The following is a 21,204-nucleotide window of genomic DNA, read 5'->3' as shown; positions in this document are numbered from 1 at the left end:
AAATAAAAAAAATAAACCTGAATCTAAACCTGAACCCTTGTACATTTGAAACAGATACAAATCCATTTGTCCACACGACAACTTTTTTTTTTTAATGTTTGTTTATTTTTGAGAGAGAGAGAGAGAGACAAACCATGAGCGGGGGAGGGGCAGAGAGTGAGGGAGAAGCAGAATCGGAAACAGGCTGCAGCCTCTGAGCTGTCAGCACAGAGCCCAACACAGGGCTGGAATCCACAAACTATGAGATCATGACCTGAGCTGAAGCTGGACGCTTCACCCACTGAGCCACCTAGGCGCCTCCACACTATAACTTTCAAATTTCTACTTATTATCAGTTCAAGCCCCTGTAATACTAGTATCTATTTCATGAGTGTATAGTATCCTGTTGAGAGGTTAAGAAAAAATATTTGTAGAATAGTAGACTGTCACATTTTAAAGGTATCAGAGAACATTTAGTCAAGACTGTAAGAGGCCCCTCCAAAGTATCATGAATGAATAACCATAGTTGTCTTCTGTGGGAATACTGTCAATGGCTTAAAGTTCACTACTCTTTTTTTTTTTTTAACGTTTATTTTTGAGAGAGAGAGCAGTCGAGCAAGTGGGGGAGGGGCAGAAAGAGAGGAGACAGAATCTAAAGAGAGATAGCCAGAGATAGCCAAATTGAGACGAATGCATTTGTAGGACAAGTCCAGTCTTAACACACCTGGCCTTTAATGTTTGTTTATTTCTGAGAGAAAGAAAGAGGCAGAACGTGAGCAGGGGAGGGGCAGAGAGAGAGAGGGAGACACAGAATCCGAAGCAGGTTCCAGGCTCTGAGCTGTCAGCACAGAACGCAATGCAAGGCTCAAACTCACATAAAGCAAGATCATGACCTGAGCCGAAGTCCTAAGTCCTACGCTTAACCCACTGAGCCACCTAGGCGACCCCTAAAGTTTACTGCTCTTAACATTGTTCTTTCCAAATTTGGGGGGGAGGGGTTGCTTTCTTTTGTTTTCTCACCCTGGCTTTTTACAAGTTCATCCTTCTGTGAGTGAAAATGTCTTTCATATTACTTCTGCCCTAAGTTCTTGTTTCTTAGAATTGCAAAGAATAGGGGCGCCTGGGTGGCTCAGTCGGATAAGTGTCCGACTTCAGCTCAGGTCATGATCTCGCGGTCCGTGGGTTCGAGCCCCGCGTCGGGTTCTGTGCTGACGGCTCAGAGCCTGGAGCCTGTTTCAGATTCTGTGTCTCCATCTTTCTCTGACCCTCCCCTGTCCATGCTCTCTTTCTGTCTCAAAAATAAATAAATGTTAAAAAAAAATTTAAAAAAAGGAATTGCAAAGAATAAGCCCTGTTTTCCATTTTAAAAGAGGTTAATAGAAGAATCTTTGCTTAAAAACCAAGTTACTCTGATAAAACCTGAGAATTAGATTATGAATTACAAGGGGGGGACTGTGTAAGGAATCCATTAGGATAAGCACAGTAGAATGAGATTGTGACTTATCTTCTAGGGCATAATAACTAGTAACTAATATAAAATTAAGTGCTCAGAACTAGAACCTTGTTTCTTTCCTTTGGTCAACAAACTGAGCACCTTATATGTGAATAACATTTTATTACATGTTGTTTGAGGAATAAATAAAAGCTAAAGAGTATTAGGGTTATAAGATCTTCCTCTTAGAGCTAATGATTTTTTGTTTCTTGAGAGAAAAGATTTGTATGTTTATGTCAGTGCAGTAAGAGAGCACAGGCCAAGTAGGCAGTATACTAAAACAGAGCTATAGAAATTCCCAAAAAGAGACCATGATGGGCTGGGTTGGAATAAATCTATTAACAAATACCTAATTGCACTGAGTTTCTCTTTAAAGGGGGTGAATCTTGGGGCACCTGGATGGCACAGTCAGGCGTCGAACTCTTGACCTTGGCTGGGGTCATGATCTCATGGTTGGTCGGTTTGGGCCCCACATCGGGCTCTGCGCTGATGGTGTGGAGCCTGCTTGGGATTTGGCCTCTGCTTCTTTGTGACCCTCCCCTGCTTGTGTTTTCTTTTTTTTTTTTTTTTGTCCTCTCTCTCTCTCCCTCAAAATAAATAAGTAAACTTAAAATTTTTTAAATAGATAAATAAAAATAAAAGGGAGTGAACCAAACCTTCCTTATTATTTATCTTCCCTTTCCTCCCGTATCCCATCACCACCACCACCTGTATCATTTATTTGGCCCGGATGAGCCTTCAAACAGTGTTTATTGAATTGAATTATTTTATCTCACATGCTATGTTAGTAATGCTTAAGATGTTCCATTCTATAATAATGCTTCTCATTCTATTTTTCTGTGCCTTATGGGTTTCATTTCCAATAAATACATATTTTTAAACCAATATACATACACACGAAGATGTTCATACCTGTTGTAGAAACACAAGCCAAGACCAGCCTTTTGAAGATACGTGAAAAAGAAAGAAATTTTTCTTTGTCTTTTTTGAAATGGGCTTGTTAGGAGCTTTGCCAGTGTACATTAAGATGACCAGCAGCTTCTTCTGAAGGACTATCCTGGGCTGACCTTAGAGATTCAAATAAGTGGATTATGTCGCATGATGACAGTAACGAGCCGTTGATTTAGCAGCAAAGCTTTGCCCACAGATCCTTATTTCTCTATCTGCCTGATTTCTTTCAAGAAGTACTTTATCGTTTCTTTTCTTTCAGCGGAACGGAAGCCCCCCCTTTTCAACATGAATGCCATGAGTGCCTTATACCACATTGCCCAGAATGACTCCCCAACGCTACAGTCTAATGAATGGTAAGACTCTGCTCTCATTTTAAATCTCTTAAGGAAATCACCATATGTATTTGGCACGCATTACATTACATTTTAAACATCTGACCTAGAAACCATGTCATTCCTTCATTGTATGTTAGAGGAAGTGCAGTGGTGCTTTACAGGCGTGAACTGGTGGTGATGCACGCACACACACACACATTTTTATGTATTTATTTCTCACTGTCACTTGTACTGTGTTCTTAAACTGCGTGTAGGAACTGAAATTCTATAGGGAACATACCCTGTTATCTTCCTAATAAGTCTTGTCTTTTAAATCCTGACAGTCTCGTATTGATCATCTTAGCTCTTATCACTTCTCAGCAGAGATAAAGTACCTTCTCTGATGTCATTATTTTTCCACTTGTCATTTCTTTTATTATATGTCTATTTAAATATGTTGAACATACACTATCACTATCAGACCATACACTATCAGAAGATGTATCATTCCATATAGAAAATTATGACACTTTGATAACTGTTTGGGCCACAAGAGTTATAGAAGAAGGACAGTTTTAAAGAGACTGGACAAAATGGGATTCTCAAGAATGTTTTTTCATCCAGAAGGCATATTCCGAAGTTCTCTTCCCTTATGCTTCAAATTTTCCTACCTGGTTATAGGTGGTGGGTGTTGGAGAGGTTGCCAACTGGCCATGAAGAATATAGACTTGAGATTTAGGAGAGTTGTTATCTTGGGAAAGAAAAATGTGCACAAAACTATAATATGTGTAAATAATAGTATTTTTCATTTTCTTATATAAATTATGTTTTGACCTTGCTTATATATTAAGATATGTTTAAGTGTTGACTAACTTTAAATTCTCCACATTCATTATCCAAATATGAATTTTTAGATACTATAAATTTGAAAATGGTCCACTTCTAATATTCCATATATTTTATTAAAAAGCTCTTAAAATGTAAAATTTTCCCTTGAGTGAGAATTATTTTAAGTAATCCATGTATTCCACAGACCCTCATTTTCTTTTCTGTCAATGTATTTGCACATGCAGGACAGACTCCTTTAGGAGATTTGTTGATTACTGCTTGCAGAAAATACCTCAGGAAAGGCCAACGTCAGCGGAACTATTACGGGTAATTTTTCAAATTTGTATTTGAGAAGGGGGATTTGAAGTCATGTTGTAGTGGAATATGGTAAATCATTCCTATGGCGCCTCATCATGACAAACTAGATTAGAACATGCCGCCTTGTCATTTATCCAGAGATAACAGCAAGGCATAGAAACGGCAAGATTATCACAATGGATGTGCTGTACATTCCCCTGGGTAGTCTTTTCCCAATCTTTTCCATCCTCTCTGCTTCCCCCTCCCTCTTTTTGCCTTATGACAAAGAGTATTTCTCTTTGCTCTGGTCATCACTTGGATGTTCCTGTGACTAATATCTGCATGCACTTTAATACGGTGCTCTCAGGACAGTCTGCCAATGGTCCACATGCCAACCCTGGGATTTTCAGTTAGGTTGTTGACAAATCATCAGGCAGTGAAGATACACAATAAATATACAAAGCATACATTTATATCGCCTTACATCATACATGTTGGTGACAAGAGTATCATGTTAACTTTATTCATTTGATTTAAGCATCGTGGTTTTGAGCATCTCTTCATGTAACATTTTATTATAAGCTTTATATGTAGGTTCCCTCAATATCGGTGAAGTATGTGGAGACTTTTACAATATAAAGATCTTTTATTTGGCACAGACTGGGCCAGATTTATTTAACCTCTTTCTGGACGTATATTTTTCAACTCTTTTGTTGGCTGGTTGGTTTTAAGGAAAACTCAGAAAGATTACATTGCCTAAATTTGAAAGCTTAAAACTGTCAGCTGGCTTTAGAATTGAAGAGCACCTTGTGTAGGTCACAAACTCTTGGTTTATGTTTGTTTCTTCTTACAACTCTGTAAACATTATCGTATTGTTTTCTCTGGCTGTAAGTGTTTCTGAAGAGGTAGATCTGAAGGCAGCTAATTTTGCCATGGAAAATTAAGTGTTTTCATCTTGTAAATAGCAGCCCACAGGAACACAGTGGCAGAAACAATAGGACAAAGGACTCCCATTCCCTTTGGTGGAGAGCCATCATGCGTTCTAGACATGTGCTCTACTCTGTGTGTCTCAGCAACAGCTCCGCATGTCTTCAGGGAAAAATGACAACCAGAACAAAACACCAGATAACCCAAAATAAAGTAACATCTTTATTACTTTGAAGTAGGTGAAGATTAAAAAAAAAAAAAAAATGGGACCTAGAAAGCCCTACCATAAAGGGGAAAAAAAGGATAATTTGGGCCGTATTAAAATTAAGGGGGCGAAGAAAAATAAAAAATACTAAAAAAAACTAAGGGGGAGAAACACCTCAAAGAAGAAGATACTACAAGGATTCAAAGACAAATTTTAGGGCACAGACAACAAAAGGATATAAAAAGCAAGTGGGCAGAGGTAAGAAAAGACACAGAAGAGAAAAATTAAGACACAGAATCATAAGCAGTAAACGAATGTAGTAAAGCAACCCATTTAGGGTATTCCCAAGGATAGAAAGTTGTAGGGAAATAAAAGTTAAATGCAAGGGAAAAAATTCTAAAGATGATTATAAGGAAGATGGCGTCTGTGGAAGACAGGAGATCTAATTATATACCAACCTATTACTCCTGAAGAAGAAAGCCAAACACATCTAGCAGAAGATACTTAAAGATATACCTGAAGAAAACTTTATTGGCAATAACTGTTTGGATCTTTATTTGACTTGATTTCATCTTAATTTGATTTGGTGGGCCAAATCAAACAAGCCCACCATTTACTCAACAGTTACTGATTGTCTACTACATGCCCAAGCACTGTTCCAAACACTAACAAGTAAATATATGATAAAGTAAATATATATCAGTTGGTAGTAAATTCTTTGCAGAAAAAATAAAGCTGGAGCAGGAGCTGGTGGTTGGTTGGTTTGTTTGTTTGTTTGTTTGTTTGTTTGTTTGTTTTAACTCTACCCACAACATGGGGCTCAAACACACACCCCCAGGTTAAAGAGTTGCATGCTCTTCCAACTAAGCCAGCCAGGTGCCCCAGGACCTAATGTTTGGGTGGGGTTTTTTCCCCCCTAAATTTATCTATTTTGAGAAAGAGAAAGAGAGATGCTGGGAGGGGCAGAGAAAGAGGGAGAGAAAGAGAATCCCAAGCAGGCTCCTCACTGTCAGCAGAGTCAGATGCAAGGCTCAAACTCATGAAACGTGAGATTATGACCTGAGCTGAAGTCAGACACTTAACTGACTGAGCCACGCAGGTGTCTCAGGAGCTAACTTTTTAGATGAGGAGTTAGGGAAGGCCTTACTAGAGAGGTGACTTTTAAGCAGAGGCCTGAAGAAAGACACCATGGAACTGATTTGCAATAACCTGATAAAATTCCTTGAACTCCAAGGGTAAAGAAAGACTTATACAAATAGGTTGAAAAAAATATTTTGGGGTGGATCTTTGTCCTAGCTAAGGTGCTCTTCAGTTATAAATGCAGCTTAGATTTTCAAGCCTTACAAATTGAATCAATTTTTTTTTCTTAATAGCTTTTTAAACAATGGCTCAATAGCAAAATCCAGCCAATCTAGTGATAAAACAAGAAAGAAAGAAAGAGAGGGAGGAAAGGAAAAAGGAAGAAAGAATAAATTAGGAACTGAAGAAACTGGTACAAGGACTGGCAGCAAACACTGAATTTAAATTGGCCCCAGAATTTTTTATATATTTCTTTTGCTTGTTTAAAGGGACTACATTCTTCGGGGCTCCTGGGTGGCTCAGTGTCCGACTTCGGCTCAGGTCATGATCTCACGGTTTGTGAGTTCGAGCCCGGCTCAGTTCGTGTCTGGCTGTGCTGACAGCTCAGAGCCTGGAGCCTGCTTCAGATTCTATGTCTACCCCTGTCTCTGCCCCTCCCCTGCTCAGGCTCTGTGTCTCTCTGTCTCTCAATAGTAAGTAAATGTTAAAAAAAAAAAAAAAAAAAAAAAAAGTTTTTTAAAAAAAGGGACTACATTCTTCATATTGGTAGGTAATACGAATTTAGGAAGACAGAGTGAGAAAAGTAAATCTTCCTATTCTGAGCCCCTCTCTAGAGGCAGCAACCACTATCACCAATCTTGTGCATATTTTTCTAGAGATATTTTATGCATATGGAAGTAAATATTCTTATTTTATTTTTGCACCAGTAGGAGCTAGCTCTAAACATTGTTCTAACTTGATTGTCTGTTTTACTTTATAGTATGTTTTGGATACCTCATTCTTATGAGTGGCTCTGTCACATTCTCAGAACGACCATGCTTTTTTTAACCAACTTCTTTATGGGGTTTGCGATCTTTTGCTGTTACAAACTGCTGCAGTGAGTTTGTGTACCTGTGTCATCGTGTACTGTATACGGGTATCTAAAGAATGAAATCATGGAAGTGGAATTGCTAATCAGAGGGAATCTAGATTTTAAATTTAAACGGATACCGACAAATCGTCCTCCAAAGAAGTTGTACCAATTTATAGTCCCACTAACAAAGATGAGGACTATCAAATTTTCAACTTGGCTCTCAGATCAGTGAAAAACTCGTAGTTTTAATTTGTATTTCTCATTATGAGCTAAGTTGATGCATCTTTCATACGTTGAAAAGCCATTGGTTTCCTTTTCTGTAAACTCTTTGTGATCTTTACCCATTTGTCTGATCATTGGGCTTTATTATTATTATTAATTTGTAGTAGGTCTTGCAAATATTTTTTCCCTATTCCTCTTTTGGTGTTGTTTATGGTGGGCTTCTTTTGAGAGGTGATCTAAAAATTTGTTGTAAGGAAGTCAACTTCCCCCCCGCCCTCAGTTGGCTATCTTATTCCTAAATATTCTTAATCCATCTTTTCTTCACATTTTCTTCCTGACATTAAAACGTCACCTTCACATTGAATCCATTTCAATATAGAACCAAGGTAAAATCATTTATATGGTTAAAGAGCAGAATGTAAATGCTATAGGCACTGACAGTGTAAAAATACTAATGTAACCAGAACAGCCTAGGGGTAGGAAAGAAAGATAAGTGTATTAATTTTCCTCTTCTTCAGAGTAGCTGGTCGATAATAATTCTTAAGTTGAAATGCATAATTAAAAAAAAAGTAATTCTAATCTCTGTCATCTTTTTTTTTTATTTCCTTAACTTTAGAGGATTTTTTAAGAACTGGTAACTATTGGTGAAGAAATTATAACTGAAGTTAAGCAATTACTTTACTTCATTGTTTTCTAATTCTGCTACATTTAAGTATACCTTAATTTCACAGATTTTCTTAAAATTAGCATGCATAATCTTCCCATGTAAAATTGTTTCTAGATATCCATTATCCTGTGTGAGAACATGTAAAATAACATTCTTTATTTCTGGATGATGGAATTTGGGATGTTTTTCTTTTACTGTCTTTTATGCATTTTTCTGTATTTAAACGTTTCAAGGAAATATACTTTCAAGAACAATGGAATCATTCTTTTTAAAGGATCTGGGGACCTTTTAGTTGTAAGGGTGTCAAGAGTAATGGACTTTGGAGAACAGGAGGAGATGGGGTTGCAGGCAGAGAGAACATGAGCAAAGGTATACAGGTATGAAACACATGTCATGAGTCAATAACTATCTAGACTGTACTATATGCATTGGATGGGAAAGAGGTCTAGGAGTGACTAGATTTGAGCCTACAATTACAACCATGGACCTGGCTGTAAAAGGCTAGACTTCATCATCAAGGCATGTTTTTTTGTTTGTTTGTTTTTTGAGAGAGTGAAAGAGCGAGCATGAGCAGAGGAGGGGCAGGGAGAGAGAGGGAGAGACAGAATCCCAGGCAGACTTCTGCCGGCAGCGCAGAGCCTGACTGGAGGCTCCAACTCACCAACGGTGAGATCATGACCTGAGCCGAGATCAAGAGTCAGATGCTTAGCCCATTGAGCCACCCAGGTGCCCCTGGAGGCATGTTTTGAAGACTTTGAGTATATCAGTTTTAAAAGGCTTGAACAGGTTAAGGGCTTAATTACCTTGTGCAACAAGTGCAGGGCATTGAGAAAGAAGATGTTATAAGCAGAGTCCAGAGCTGTAAGCAGCTCACCAATGTCATCATGGATCCAGGCTCTTTGTATCTTCCTACTTTATCATCTTCAGCAGGTGGTTCTTATCTTCTTGGTCACAAAATGGCTCCTGCATCTCTAGGAAAAGTCTTTATCCCAAGAGGAGAAAGAAGGAAGGGCAGAGTGGAAAACACCCTTTCTTCAGGTGCCTTGCCTTTTTCTTCTAGAAAACAAAACCGCCCTCAGAGACTTCTGTGCCTAGACAGCGTCTCATTTGCCAGAACTCTGTCATATTGTTATTTTTTAAGTATAAAAAAGGCTGGAGTTCAAGCAACCCTTTTACTTTCTAGTGTTCACAGTAGATGAAGGCAAGGAAAAGAGGTTGGAAAGGGAGATAAATGGGACACCAGTGTCTGTTACAATGAGTGACACAATCAAACCCATGTTTTAGAAAGATGATAGTGGTGATGGCCCACCGGAAAACGAACACCAAATGAGCAGACCTGAGTTGTAGCCCTAGCTCTTGCAGTAGTTAGCTGTGTAAGTCACCTAACCTCTCTGTGCCTGAATTTTCACACCTTGAAAATGAAAGAACTTCTAACAGCTATTCCCGTTCTAAAATTCACTGATCCTAAATACTAGCTTGAAGTTTACTCAAAACCGACTTGCTCTTGTATAATTGCAAGCAGTAGAGGAGCAAAATAATTTACTTTCTCCCTTTCACTCTCATCTTGAAAGACGCGGGCTACTCTTGCTTCTGGGAATGGTGTTTCATTTTCAGAAAGGACTCTTGGCAGAGGAAGAGATATTTTATAAAAGCAAGAGCAAAAGCCACAGTTCCCCTGACAGCAAAGTCGGGGTGAAGAACCACAAGACATGTACGTGTTTTTCTCACAATGGCCCTACTTCTCTTTTATACCTGTTTAACTTAGGAAGAAATGAAATCCGTTCCATCATCTAGGGCCTACCACATTATATCCCATTTACCCAATATCTTCAAATTACAATTTCACATAAGTGAATTTTCCATGTAACTGAAACTTTTCCTTGAAAAAAACAAAACTTCCTCCCCCCACTTTTGATCATTTTCTGTGTAATCTCGTCAGAATCCATGATGTACTTTTCTGCCTTCTTAAAGAAAGCATAATGAACATAATTTCACTTCTTGACGGCTCAGAAGCAGTAGTGTTTCGTCAACTCGTGGCATATAAAAGGACTGCCTGAGGAGCATTTTCCCCTTTGCAAAATAGCCCACAAACCTTTGTTCATTTTTATGTGGTTGGTTGGTAGGTGTGTTAGTCGTGGAATTTCTCTCTTTTTATTGTCAGGCTGCCCAAGAACTTCCAAAGACCGTTCTTTTTTACAACAAACAACCCTAGTTCTAACAGCTCTCCCTCTTCTATTCTCCCACTTTTATTCCCTCTTTCCAAACTGCTACAGACTGAGAAACCAGGAAACCATAATGTGTGTAAAGATCACTGATAATATTGAAAGTGAGGGCTGTTTATACCAGGAAAAATTTATGGACTTTGGGGTAGTTCTTTTCACTCTTCAGAGGCCCTTTTCCCTTATTTCTGGTTGTGCAGTTCTGTAAAGGGAAAATGAAGCTGCCAGAATTATGACCTCTAAATAAAGCTGGCATATTTTCACGCATATACTCTACACGACCACCAAAATAGAAAACAAAATACACACAGTCGTTTAAAAGGGGTATTGTGGAGTGGGTAGGAGAATTGAGGCAGATTATAACAATAATATTCTTGAACTCTACATCACTTCTACTTATTATATAGCTTCAGACTTGAAAGTTACAAGTGTCTAAACTACTAGTCATTATCGGTTACATGTTAAAGTAAATCTCAAGAATTCTCAAGTAGACTCCAGGACAAAGTCCACAAAATGGGGCTTGAGGAAGAAGAGAAAAGCATAGTTATCTCTTTATAAGATTTATACAAATTGAGAGGTTGTGCGAAATGAAAGTCATATCTTGTTATTTCTGCAAAATCAACAGACCCGGTTATGTCTGTTTAGCTTTATAATGTAAATCTTGTGCCCCCAAATCTGTTTTCTCACTATCAGTTTCTGTTTTTTCTCCTCCCTCAATCAGCATGATTTTGTTCGACGAGACCGGCCACTACGTGTCCTGATTGACCTCATACAGAGGACAAAAGATGCTGTTCGTGAATTAGATAACCTACAGTACCGAAAAATGAAAAAAATCCTTTTCCAAGAGACACGAAATGGACCCTTGAATGAGTCACAGGAGGATGAAGAAGTAGGTCCAGTTTATTATAGCAGGCGCTCTAAGAGTGGGAAAGTTCTGGACTGGGCACTTTGTAAACCACTTTAGGCGATAAAAATGTAATTGGTGCCCCATGCCTCAAGAAACATGCAGAATTGCAAAAGAGATATTCGTAAAATAAGTCTTAAATAAGACAAAATATGAAAAACGTTACCAAGATATGTCACCATGCAAGGGTCATAGTGGGGAGAAAATAAGCCTGCTGGGGAGAATTAGTGAAGGTTGTATGAAGGACACGACATGGGTGGTTTTTGAGAGACAGGCATAGGGCATTTTAGACTCAGGAAAGTGCTGTACTTTAGGGAGATTATCCTGGCAACAGAGTGTAAGATGGGCTTGATGTGTTACATTCTGTAGACTAGTCCATGCAAGAGGCAATAAGGGCAGTGTCGGTGGTGGGGGAGGGGGAAGGAAGACTTTTGAGAAACACTGTAAAGGTAGATTAGAAAATACAATGCTTCTCACTGAAAGTGACTGTGACAGATGAGGAGGAGTTTGAGGTGACTCTGAACATTTTAGCCTGGGTGAATAGACTATGGCAATACCAAGAACAGAGAAAAAGAACCAAGGAGAAAGAATGGATTTAGGGTGATTTCAGTTTGGTGATGTTGAGTTTAAGGTCCCAGCATCATATGCTGCTGACCTAGTATTGAAGTTTTCAAAGGAGAGGTGACTTTCTGGTTTCTCATCAGATAACTTAAGAAGGATTTGTTGAGGCAAGGGTAAGGACAGTTGGGATGCCTGAATAGTGATGTCCGGCAGTTGGTTGGGAAATTCAAACCCAGAACATAAGAAAGAGGTCTAGGTAAAGGGTGCTTAGCTGGGGGTCAAGAGCATTATAATAATAATGAATGAGAAGAGAGCCGTGCCATATAAGAGACCCTAAGGAACAGACATCACAGGTGTTCTGAGAGTCCACAACTTCAAGCAGCCAGTGTATCGGATGCCACAGAGAGGTCATGTTAGACAAGGACCAAAAACAAACAAACAAACAAAAAACACATTAACTGGGTTTTACAAGTAAGGCATTCTTGATGACCTTCATAAGAGCAGTTTTACAGGAATAGTTAGGATGAATAATAGATAACTGTGGGTTTGTAGAATAAATGGGAAGGGGGAAAGTAGAAGCAGGGAAAGCTGGTTATGTTAAGATTCATAAATTTGGCTGAGAGAGAAAAGTGACAAAGGGCAGTATGTAGAGAGGTATGCGAGCATGGGGCAGGCGTCTTCATGTTTACAGGCAGAGTGGAAGAAGTCAGGATAGAGGCATGGAAATTAGAAGAAACAGACATAGTTAAAGAAGCAGGATCTCAGGAAGTCCATGAGATAGGAGCAGGAATATTAGAGCCTTGAACAAAAAGAAAGGACTCCTCGGGCGCCTGGTTGGCTCAGTCGGTTAAGCATCTGACTCTTGAGTTCAGCTCAGGTCATGGTCTCGTGTTTGTGAGACTGAGCCCCATGTCAGGCTTTGCACTGACAGTGTGGAGCCTGCTTGGGATTCTCTCTCTCTGCCCCTCCCTCATGGATGCATGCACGCTCACTCTTGCTGTCTCTCAAATGGATAGGTAAACTTAAAAAAAAAAAAAAAATCTTCTTCTTCCTTTAAAACTAGATAGAAAAGAGGAAAGAAATGAACAATGAATTTTATTTTACCTTTTTGATGTGAAAGAAAAAATAACAATTATAAAAATGAAATTCAGAAAACTGAATTGGACTATAAAATCTCTTGGTTGCACATATACCAATGTTCCCCTTTAATTGGGAAAATAAATCTATTAAACATGTAATGTGTTATCTACCATATTAAATTACCCAAATGACCTATGCCAGTGATTCCTTATATTGCCATGGCTAAGTAACAGTTCATTAAAGTTAGATACACACAGTATGACTCTTTGAAAATAGGATTTTTTTTGGAACTAAGGTGCTCTAATTATATTATTTAATCTTATATCAAAAGATATCCCACTGTGATGAGTAAATTATATGTGCTGATTATTTTACCACTTCTCAAATAGTAGTCTTTGGAATAGCAGTGATGAATACCAGTATTATTTAACAGATATATTTAATAAGATTACAGAGGTAAGCACGATAGAATTGCTTGAGGGAGGCAGAATTTAATTACCTATCCAGGACAGTAGAAATAGTATCCCTGCTTAGGCATGAAGTTATTCGATAGTGATTTGCCAAGGAGTATATTGCTTGTCGATTCTCTGGAAACTCTTTCCACTCTGTCTTAGTTTCCAAAGACCACCACCCTATTTGTAAATACGTACGGTCTTTATCTAGCACCTTGATTGTCCCTGAAAGTCTCTTACAAACCTGGCCTGATTTCTGCTTGCTGAATAGCCATACAATCATATGATCATTGCATCTGACAGGGGAAAGCCCTGGGATAGCAGCATTTGGGGCCTTATGACCCATGTCCATAATGGCCCCTGAGGAAGGCATAGAAGTGAATTTGAGATGTCTGGAAATGGGGGGGAGTAGTGGAGTCACTGCATAAAAAGTTTATCTTGGCAGATTTGGCAGAAAAGCAACTTGGCACTGCAGAATGGAGTGTGCTTAATAGCTTAGTCAGTGAATTGGGACTTTATCTCTAGTCATTTTTTTTTAACCCCCATGCCCCATTTTTATAGGACAGCGAACATGGAACCAGCCTGACCAGGGAAATGGACAGCCTGGGCAGCAATCATTCCATCCCAAGTGTGTCTGTGAGTACAGGCAGCCAGAGCAGCAGTGTGAACAGCATGCAGGAGGTCATGGAGGAGAACAGCTCTGAGCCTGTCTTGATGCACGATGATGAAAGCCCAGTCAATTCCAGTTCCTCTGTTGTGCCCAAGAAGGTAGGTTTCGGTTCTGTGGTACCCTCCGCAGCTCTAGGCTTTGCCAATCCTAGTGAAGCCAGCTCAGGCCGCTTAGCATCCAGACATGTCAGCGTTCCCTTTCTACAACTGAAATATGGGACTAGACCAAGCCGTTGATAGTTCTCTTACAGTAAAAAGGTAACAAAGGACTCTGCAAGCTATAGCTGGGCCTATTTTCTTCATCTTCCTCTTGCTGCTCTGATGTCTACCATCATCAATAAATAAAAATAAATAAATCCATAGCCTCCAAGTCAAAGAAATTGATAAAATCCTCTCTAAACCAATAACTTTAATGCTGTACATCTTTTTAAAAATTTTTTTAATGTTTATTTATTGTTGAAGGAGAGAGAGAGCATGAGCGATGGAGGGGCAGAGAGAGGCAGACACAGAATCCGAAGCAGGCTCCAGGCTCTGAGCCATCAGCACAGAGCCTAATGCAGGGCTCGAACTCACAAGCTGTGAGATCACGGCCTGACCCAAAGTCGGACGCTCAACGGACTGGGCCACCCAGGGGCTCCTAAAACTGCAAATCTTAACAGCTTCCTGAGCATAATCCGTTGGTTGTACCCTTTCAGAAGTATGCTCACGAAAGTATGTTTCTTGGGGCGCCTGGATGACTCAGCCTATTGAGCATCCAACTCTTCATTTTGGCTTGGGTCATGATCCCAGGGTCATGGGATAGAGCTCCACGCTCAACATGGAGCCTGCTTGAGATTCTCTGTCTCTCCCACTGCCTCTGTCCCCTGCTCGCACCCTCCCTCTCTCTCTCTATAAAAGTTAAAAAAAAAAAAAAAAGTTTTTTAATAAGTATGTTTCTTAATGTATAGTCCCAGGATACCATTTGTTTTAGATACAGTTTCTATTCTTTTCTGTTGTTCTCAGATTTATTTCTAATTCTAAAACTAGTTCTGTCAGCTGAAATATTCTGACTTTTCAGTGAATAATTCTGTTTTTGTATTTTTACTTTTCCAATTAAAGATTCTCATTTCATACAGGATTATCATGTTTCATAAGTTGAAGCACTTCATAAAAAAAAAAAAAACATGAAGTTCCTTTCGGAGCATTTTCTATGAGTATTTCACAGAATTACCAATAATTCTTTGGACAGAGTCCCAAAAATGTTTTGTGTGACTTTAGGTAAATAGTCCATAGTGTAGAATTATAAAAAATAATCCTTTTTTATTTTTCCTTGTAAGGTGTGTATGTATTTATTTTAATAAATCTCAATAATTACACCCTAATTCCAGTGTACTTAGACTTCAATTGGTGCATTTTCCTGGGAAGGAAAAGGAAATTGAACAGGTAAGGATGAAGGGCAGGAGAAAATACATTGGTCCCTGGTCGTAAGTAGTGAAAGGATACACATCTATTTTCTAAACTGATTAACTTGGGGCGCCTGGGTGGCTTAGTCAGTGAAGCGTCCAACTTCGGCTCAGGTCATGATCCCGCAGTTTGTGAGTTCGAGCCCCGCATCGGGCTCTGTGCTGTCAGCTTGGAGCCTGGAGCCTGCTTTGGATTCTGTGTCTCCCTCTCTCTCTCCCCTCCCCTGCTCACACTCTGTCTGTCTGTCTGTCTGTCTCTCTCTCTCTCAAAAATAAACAAACATTAAAAAAACTTTTTTAATAAACTGATTAACTTATTCATTTATCCGACAAAAATTGGTAAGGACCTCTACTATGTGCTAGGAACTATGGTAGGTCCTGTGGATGTATAGGAAATAAAACAGACATGGTACTTTCATGAAACTTATTGTCTCTGGGGGAGATTAGGAAAATAACTGTGCAAATAACTATATCATGTAATTATGAAACTTCTGCTCTGGGTAAAAGGATTTAGTCTATCAGGGAGTAGTGGAAAGACTACCTTATGAAGTGACATTTAAGCTAAAATTTCAAAGATAAGTAGAAGCTAGCTAACTTGGGGTGAGACAAGGAGGTGAGTCAGAAAGTAACAAGCGCAAAGGCCCTGAGACAAAAAGAACTTTGTATATTCAAGGAAGAGGGAAAAGATCAGAGAGGTTAGAGCTTGGTGAGCTATGTAAAGAGTGAATGGAGTCCAGAGAGACAGCAAGGACCCAGATTATCAGAAAGCCATGGAAGTATTTTGAAGAAAGGGGTGATACCAGACCAAAGTAGAAATCCACTAAGAGTTCAGCATTGGCAGCCAGCTCTCTTTGAACATGGGCAAGTGATCCTATATTTGAAGGGTAGAAAAGAAGGTTTTGCTGGAATCTCTTTTTGGAAGGAGCTATCATGAATGCTGACAGATTTGGCTCTCTCCCTTCTGTTCCCTCTGGGGCTCCATGGGTAAAGGGATGAAAGGAAAAGGATTTCCACTGGATCCAGGACCCCTCAAATGAGAACAGAATTAGAAGATACTACTAGCATAGTCAACAAGAAGGAAAACCCTAGTCTTGAACTTATTGGGGATTTTAATTCTAATTTTTGTGTGATGGTACAGAGCTGTCTTATGATAATACGGGTTTTTCAATATTTTTTTCTCTTGCATGGTATAATCACTTAAGGATAGATGTTAATTTATATTCTGAAATAGAAGGTAATTGTATTTGATCCATACGAAATGTTTGTCAGGAATAATTTAAGTTATATAATGCATTTCTATTTTATTATGAAATAAATATATAGAGAAAGTGTGATGGAAGAAATTTAAAAAACATTTGCAAATAAAACTGAATGAATTAACTTGAAAATATAAGCAGGCTAATCAAAAGACAACATGAACAGAGTAAAAAAGCAACCCACAGAATATAACAAAATATTTGCAGATTATATTTGCAAATCTAATGTTTGCATATCTAATATTTGCATATCTAATATTTGCATATCTAATAAGGGATTGATATCTATAATAGAGAGAGAGCTCCTAAAACTCACCAACCAGGGGCACCTGGGTGGTGCTCGAGTCTTGATGTCGGCTCAGGTCATGATCTCACAGGTTTGTGAGTTTGAGCCCCGCATGGGGCTCTGCACTGATAGTGCTGAGCCTGCTTTAGATTCATATTCATTCCCTCTCTCTCTCTCTCCCTCTCTCTCTCCCTCTCTCTCTCCCTCTCTCTCTCCCTCTCTCTCCCTCTCTCTCCCTCTCTCTCTCCCTCTCTCTCCCTCTCTCTCTCCCCCTCCCTCTCTCTCTCTCAAAATAAATGAACTTAGAATGAAAAAACAAAAACAAAAAAATTCAACAGCCAAAAAACGAACAGCCCAAATCAAAAATGAGCAAGGACTTGAATAGACATTTTTCCAAAGAAAATAAAACCATGGCACATGAAAAGATGCTCAACATCATTAATCATTAGGGAAATGCGAATCAAAACTACAATAAGATACCACCTCATACCCATTAGGATGGCTACTATCAACAAAACAAAAAATGACAGGAATGGACAAGAATGTGGAAAAATTGGAATCCTTGTGCACTGTTGATGGAAATGTAAAATGGTCTAGCTGCTGTGGAAAATAGTATGGTGGTTCCTCAAAAAATTAAAAACATAATTACCACATGATCCAGCAATTCTGCTTCTGGGTATATATCCTCCGAAAATATGAAAGTAGTATTTAAAAGAAATGTCTGTATCCATGTTCATAGCAACATTATTTATAATAGCTAAAACATGGAAGCAACCCAGCGTTCATTGATGAATGAAGAGATAAGCAAAATATGATATATGCGTACAATGGACTATTATCCCACCTGAATGGGGAAAGAAATTGTGTCACATGCTATAACATGGATGAACCATGAGGACATTATACTGAGTGCAATTTGCCAGTAATGAAAAGACAAACACTGTATGATTCTACTTAGATGAGGTATTTAGAGTAGCTAAAATCATAAAGACAGGAAGTAGAATGGTGAGTGCCAGAGGCTGGGCTGAAGGGAGAAAAGGAGAGTTGTTTAATGGGGACAAGTTTCAGTTTTACAAGATGAAAGAGTTATAGGGATGGATAGTGGTAATGGTTGTACAACATTAGAAGTGTATTTAAGAGCCCCGAACTGTATACTTAAAAATGATTAAGATGGTGAATTTATGTGTATTTTACCACAATAAAAAAGGGGGAAAATATAAGCAGACAATAAAAGTAGATATGTTATATATGAAAACTTAGTGTTAAATATGATATTTCTTCATGAGACCCATTTAAATCCTATACCTGGGCTTAAAAATACATCATTTTAGGGGCATCTGGGTGGCTCAGTTGGTTAAGTGTCCGACTTTGGCTCAGGTCATGATCTCACGGTTGGTGGGTTCAAGCCCCATGCTGGGCTCTGTGCTGACAGCTCGGAGCCTGGAACCTGCTTGGAATTCTGTGTCTCCCTCTCTCTCTGCTCCTTCCCATTCATTCTCTGTCTCTCTCTCTCAAAAGTAGATAAACACTAAAAAATTTTAATATGTATATCATTTTAAACACAATAGAAATAAAAAAGTATTCAGAAACTTTATATTTATTGGTATGCTTGAATTCCTAAAAGTTTTCCACTTGGGAACATAAATGAAATAGGATTTTAAGTTCTCAATAGAAAATTTTATGTAATGGATTACAGGAATAAGGAAACTAGTTTATAATTCTGTCTGCAACTGTTAGTGTTATTTTATGTCGCAAACCTCTCTGGGCCTCAGTTTCTCCATCTGTAAAATTAGGAGTTGTTCTATGTGGTTTCAGAGATCCCTTCCAGGTCTTAAATTCTATGTTTCTTTTCCTGTAATCTTTAAAGAAGCAGATCTCTAATGTGACTTTTAAGCTATTTTGTAAAGAGGTGCCTCAGGAACAAGCCTCATCCACACCTCCCCCAGGACAAGGCCTGCTTTTATATCTTACATTTTGTGTTTGGATTTCACTTGAAAAGGAGGATTTTTCTTTTTCTTTTTCTTTTTTTTTTTTGAAAAGGAGGATTTTTCTAAAAGCCACTGTTCTGATCAGTCCCTCCTTCTTCATGCAGATGGCATAGTGGTGACATGTAGATACAGGTAACATTTAGGTCACAGGTTGGATTCTCTGGGAAGCAGAGCTGAGACCATTTCATTCACCAATTCATTTGCTTATTAGGAGTTTCCTTGGGGATCAACACCTGTGGAAGAGAGAGAAGGGAGCAGCATTGGGCAGAGGGCAAAGTTGAAGTGAGATAGCTCCCAAGGAGCTCTGGGGCTAAAATGACCCTTCAGAGTTGTCCAAACTAAGCCAGAATGGCTGTGCCTTGTTACCCTCACGCAGATCAGTCATTGAACGTGAGCACCCTGGGAAGGGTATGAACTTGCACAAGGCCGCTCTCTGCAGCCAAGGCAGCCCCTAAATGGACTGACAGCCCAAAAGGATTCTGGCAGCAAGTCTTTTCTTAGAGGGGAATCTAGGTGGTGCATTTCAGAGTCCACCATAATTTGTGACCACAAGGAATGTTTTTGAAAGGAAGCGGTCAAACTTGTCTTACAAAACATTTACCAGTTTTGTTTGGGTTTGTGACCAGAATCTTAGAAAAACCTATATATCACTAAATTACCATATTACAGTGTTTTACCCATTACCTCATTATCCTATTTTCTTTTCTTTTTAATATTTGTCACTATCTAATATTATGTATTAAATTTTTTATCTATTATTTCATTAGTAGAATGTAAATTTCATTAGGGCAAAGACTGTGCCTGCCTTGCTCCACAATGTATCTCAACACCTAGAACAGTGCCTGGCACGGCACAGGCACTCAGTAAATAACTACAGAATGCAAGAATGAACAAATAAAAAAAAAACAGGGGCACCTGGGTGGTTCAGTCAGTTAAACATCTGACTTCAGCTCAGGTGATGAGCCTGCTTCGGATTCTCTGTCTCCCTCGCTCTCTGCCCCTCCCCGGCTTGTGCTCTGTCTCTGTCTGTGTCTCAAAAATGAATAAATGCAAAAAAAAAAAAAAAAAAATTAAAAACACACACATACACACACACAGGGAATGAACTAATTGCCAGAGACTAAACATCATGCTATTTTGGTTCATTGAACATATGGATTAAAAGGGTTAAATAATCTTAAGTATTATCTTTATGGTTTAAAAGACTTCAGTGAAGAGCATTTCTCCAATAATTATACTCCAGTAATTAGAACAAACTTAAGAAATATCAAAATACACATTTGTGTCCCCCCCCCCACCTTGATTGTTACAATCAAGCAGGCATTATCCTAAATTAGTCAAACTGTAGATATGGAACAGATTACCGTTTTATATAGGAAGTAAATTTACTTTTAAAGGCCATGTGCAACCAATAAGAGTATGACTTGCAATTAACTGCTCTGCCTCCAGAATAAAGATGCCCTGATTTTAGCAGGATGGTTCTATCACACATCAAGCCCCAAAAAATGTAAAGTGGGACACCGAAAAATTTCCTTTGACGTTAGAATTCCAGGTTACTTCTTTCTCTCCAGTCCTCACCTTGAATCTGGTCTTTCCCAGGCCCTGAAGGGACGCTAATCTAATCTTCCCTTTGAGGACAAATGATTTGATAAGTCTAAAAGTATATTCTGACAAAATAAACTTTAAGCATTTCTTTCGTTTTCCCTTGCTAGTGTTGCCACCCTGCTCTTTCCAATAACAAGAGTAATCACTGGGGCCCCTGGGTGGCTCCATCGGTTGAGCGTCCGACTTTGGCTCAGGTCATGATCTCAGGGTTCGCGAGTTCGAGCCCCGCGTCGGGCTCTGTGCTGACAGCTCGGAGCCTAGAGCCTGCTTCGGATTCTGTGTCTCCCTCTCTCTTTGCTCCTCCCCCACTTGTGCTCTGTCTCTATCAAAAATAAATAAACATTTAAAAAAATTAAAAAGAAAAACAGAATAATCACCATATCGTAGACTGTTAGCTCCTCAAGGGCGTCTCTCTTCTCCTACCACCCAGCACAGTGTCTGTTACACAGTAAGCATTCAATAAACGGTTTGTGAACTTTTACAGGACACAACTCTACGTACACCTCAGTTTTTAATTATTCCCAAATGGCTCCAGGAGAAACTCTCAATCCAGATTAGGTGTTTCGCTGTCACCTAGCCTGCTTCTCGGCCTCTACCCCACTCCTTAAAATCATTGTGTATGTAGCAGTAGCAAACAGATTTTAATAGCATTCTAACCAACAAAATCTATTTAGTTTTCCAATTAAAAGGTACACTTTTATTTTGTTA

The 21,204-nt window shown here is 39.0% G+C and overlaps 1 protein-coding gene across 4 annotated transcripts in view; it reads left to right on the top strand.

The window, feature by feature from the left end:
* The window catches only part of TAOK3 (TAO kinase 3), a 178,209-nt gene that overhangs the window by 118,202 nt on the left and 38,803 nt on the right, over positions 1-21,204 (top strand). For all 4 annotated transcript variants that reach the window (XM_042962001.1, XM_042961999.1, XM_042962000.1 and 1 more), the window contains 4 exons: positions 2,682-2,775; positions 3,810-3,891; positions 10,975-11,142; positions 13,812-14,018. In XM_042962001.1, coding sequence (XP_042817935.1) covers positions 2,682-2,775; positions 3,810-3,891; positions 10,975-11,142; positions 13,812-14,018 — 551 coding nt within the window. The remainder of the gene's footprint in view (positions 1-2,681; positions 2,776-3,809; positions 3,892-10,974; positions 11,143-13,811; positions 14,019-21,204) is intronic.

The sequence above is a fragment of the Panthera tigris genome, chromosome D3 (assembly GCF_018350195.1).
Source record: "Panthera tigris isolate Pti1 chromosome D3, P.tigris_Pti1_mat1.1, whole genome shotgun sequence".
Taxonomy (NCBI): Eukaryota; Metazoa; Chordata; class Mammalia; order Carnivora; family Felidae; genus Panthera; species Panthera tigris.
Note: the sequence above shows the minus strand (reverse complement) of the source record. Positions and strands in the feature narration are given on the sequence as shown.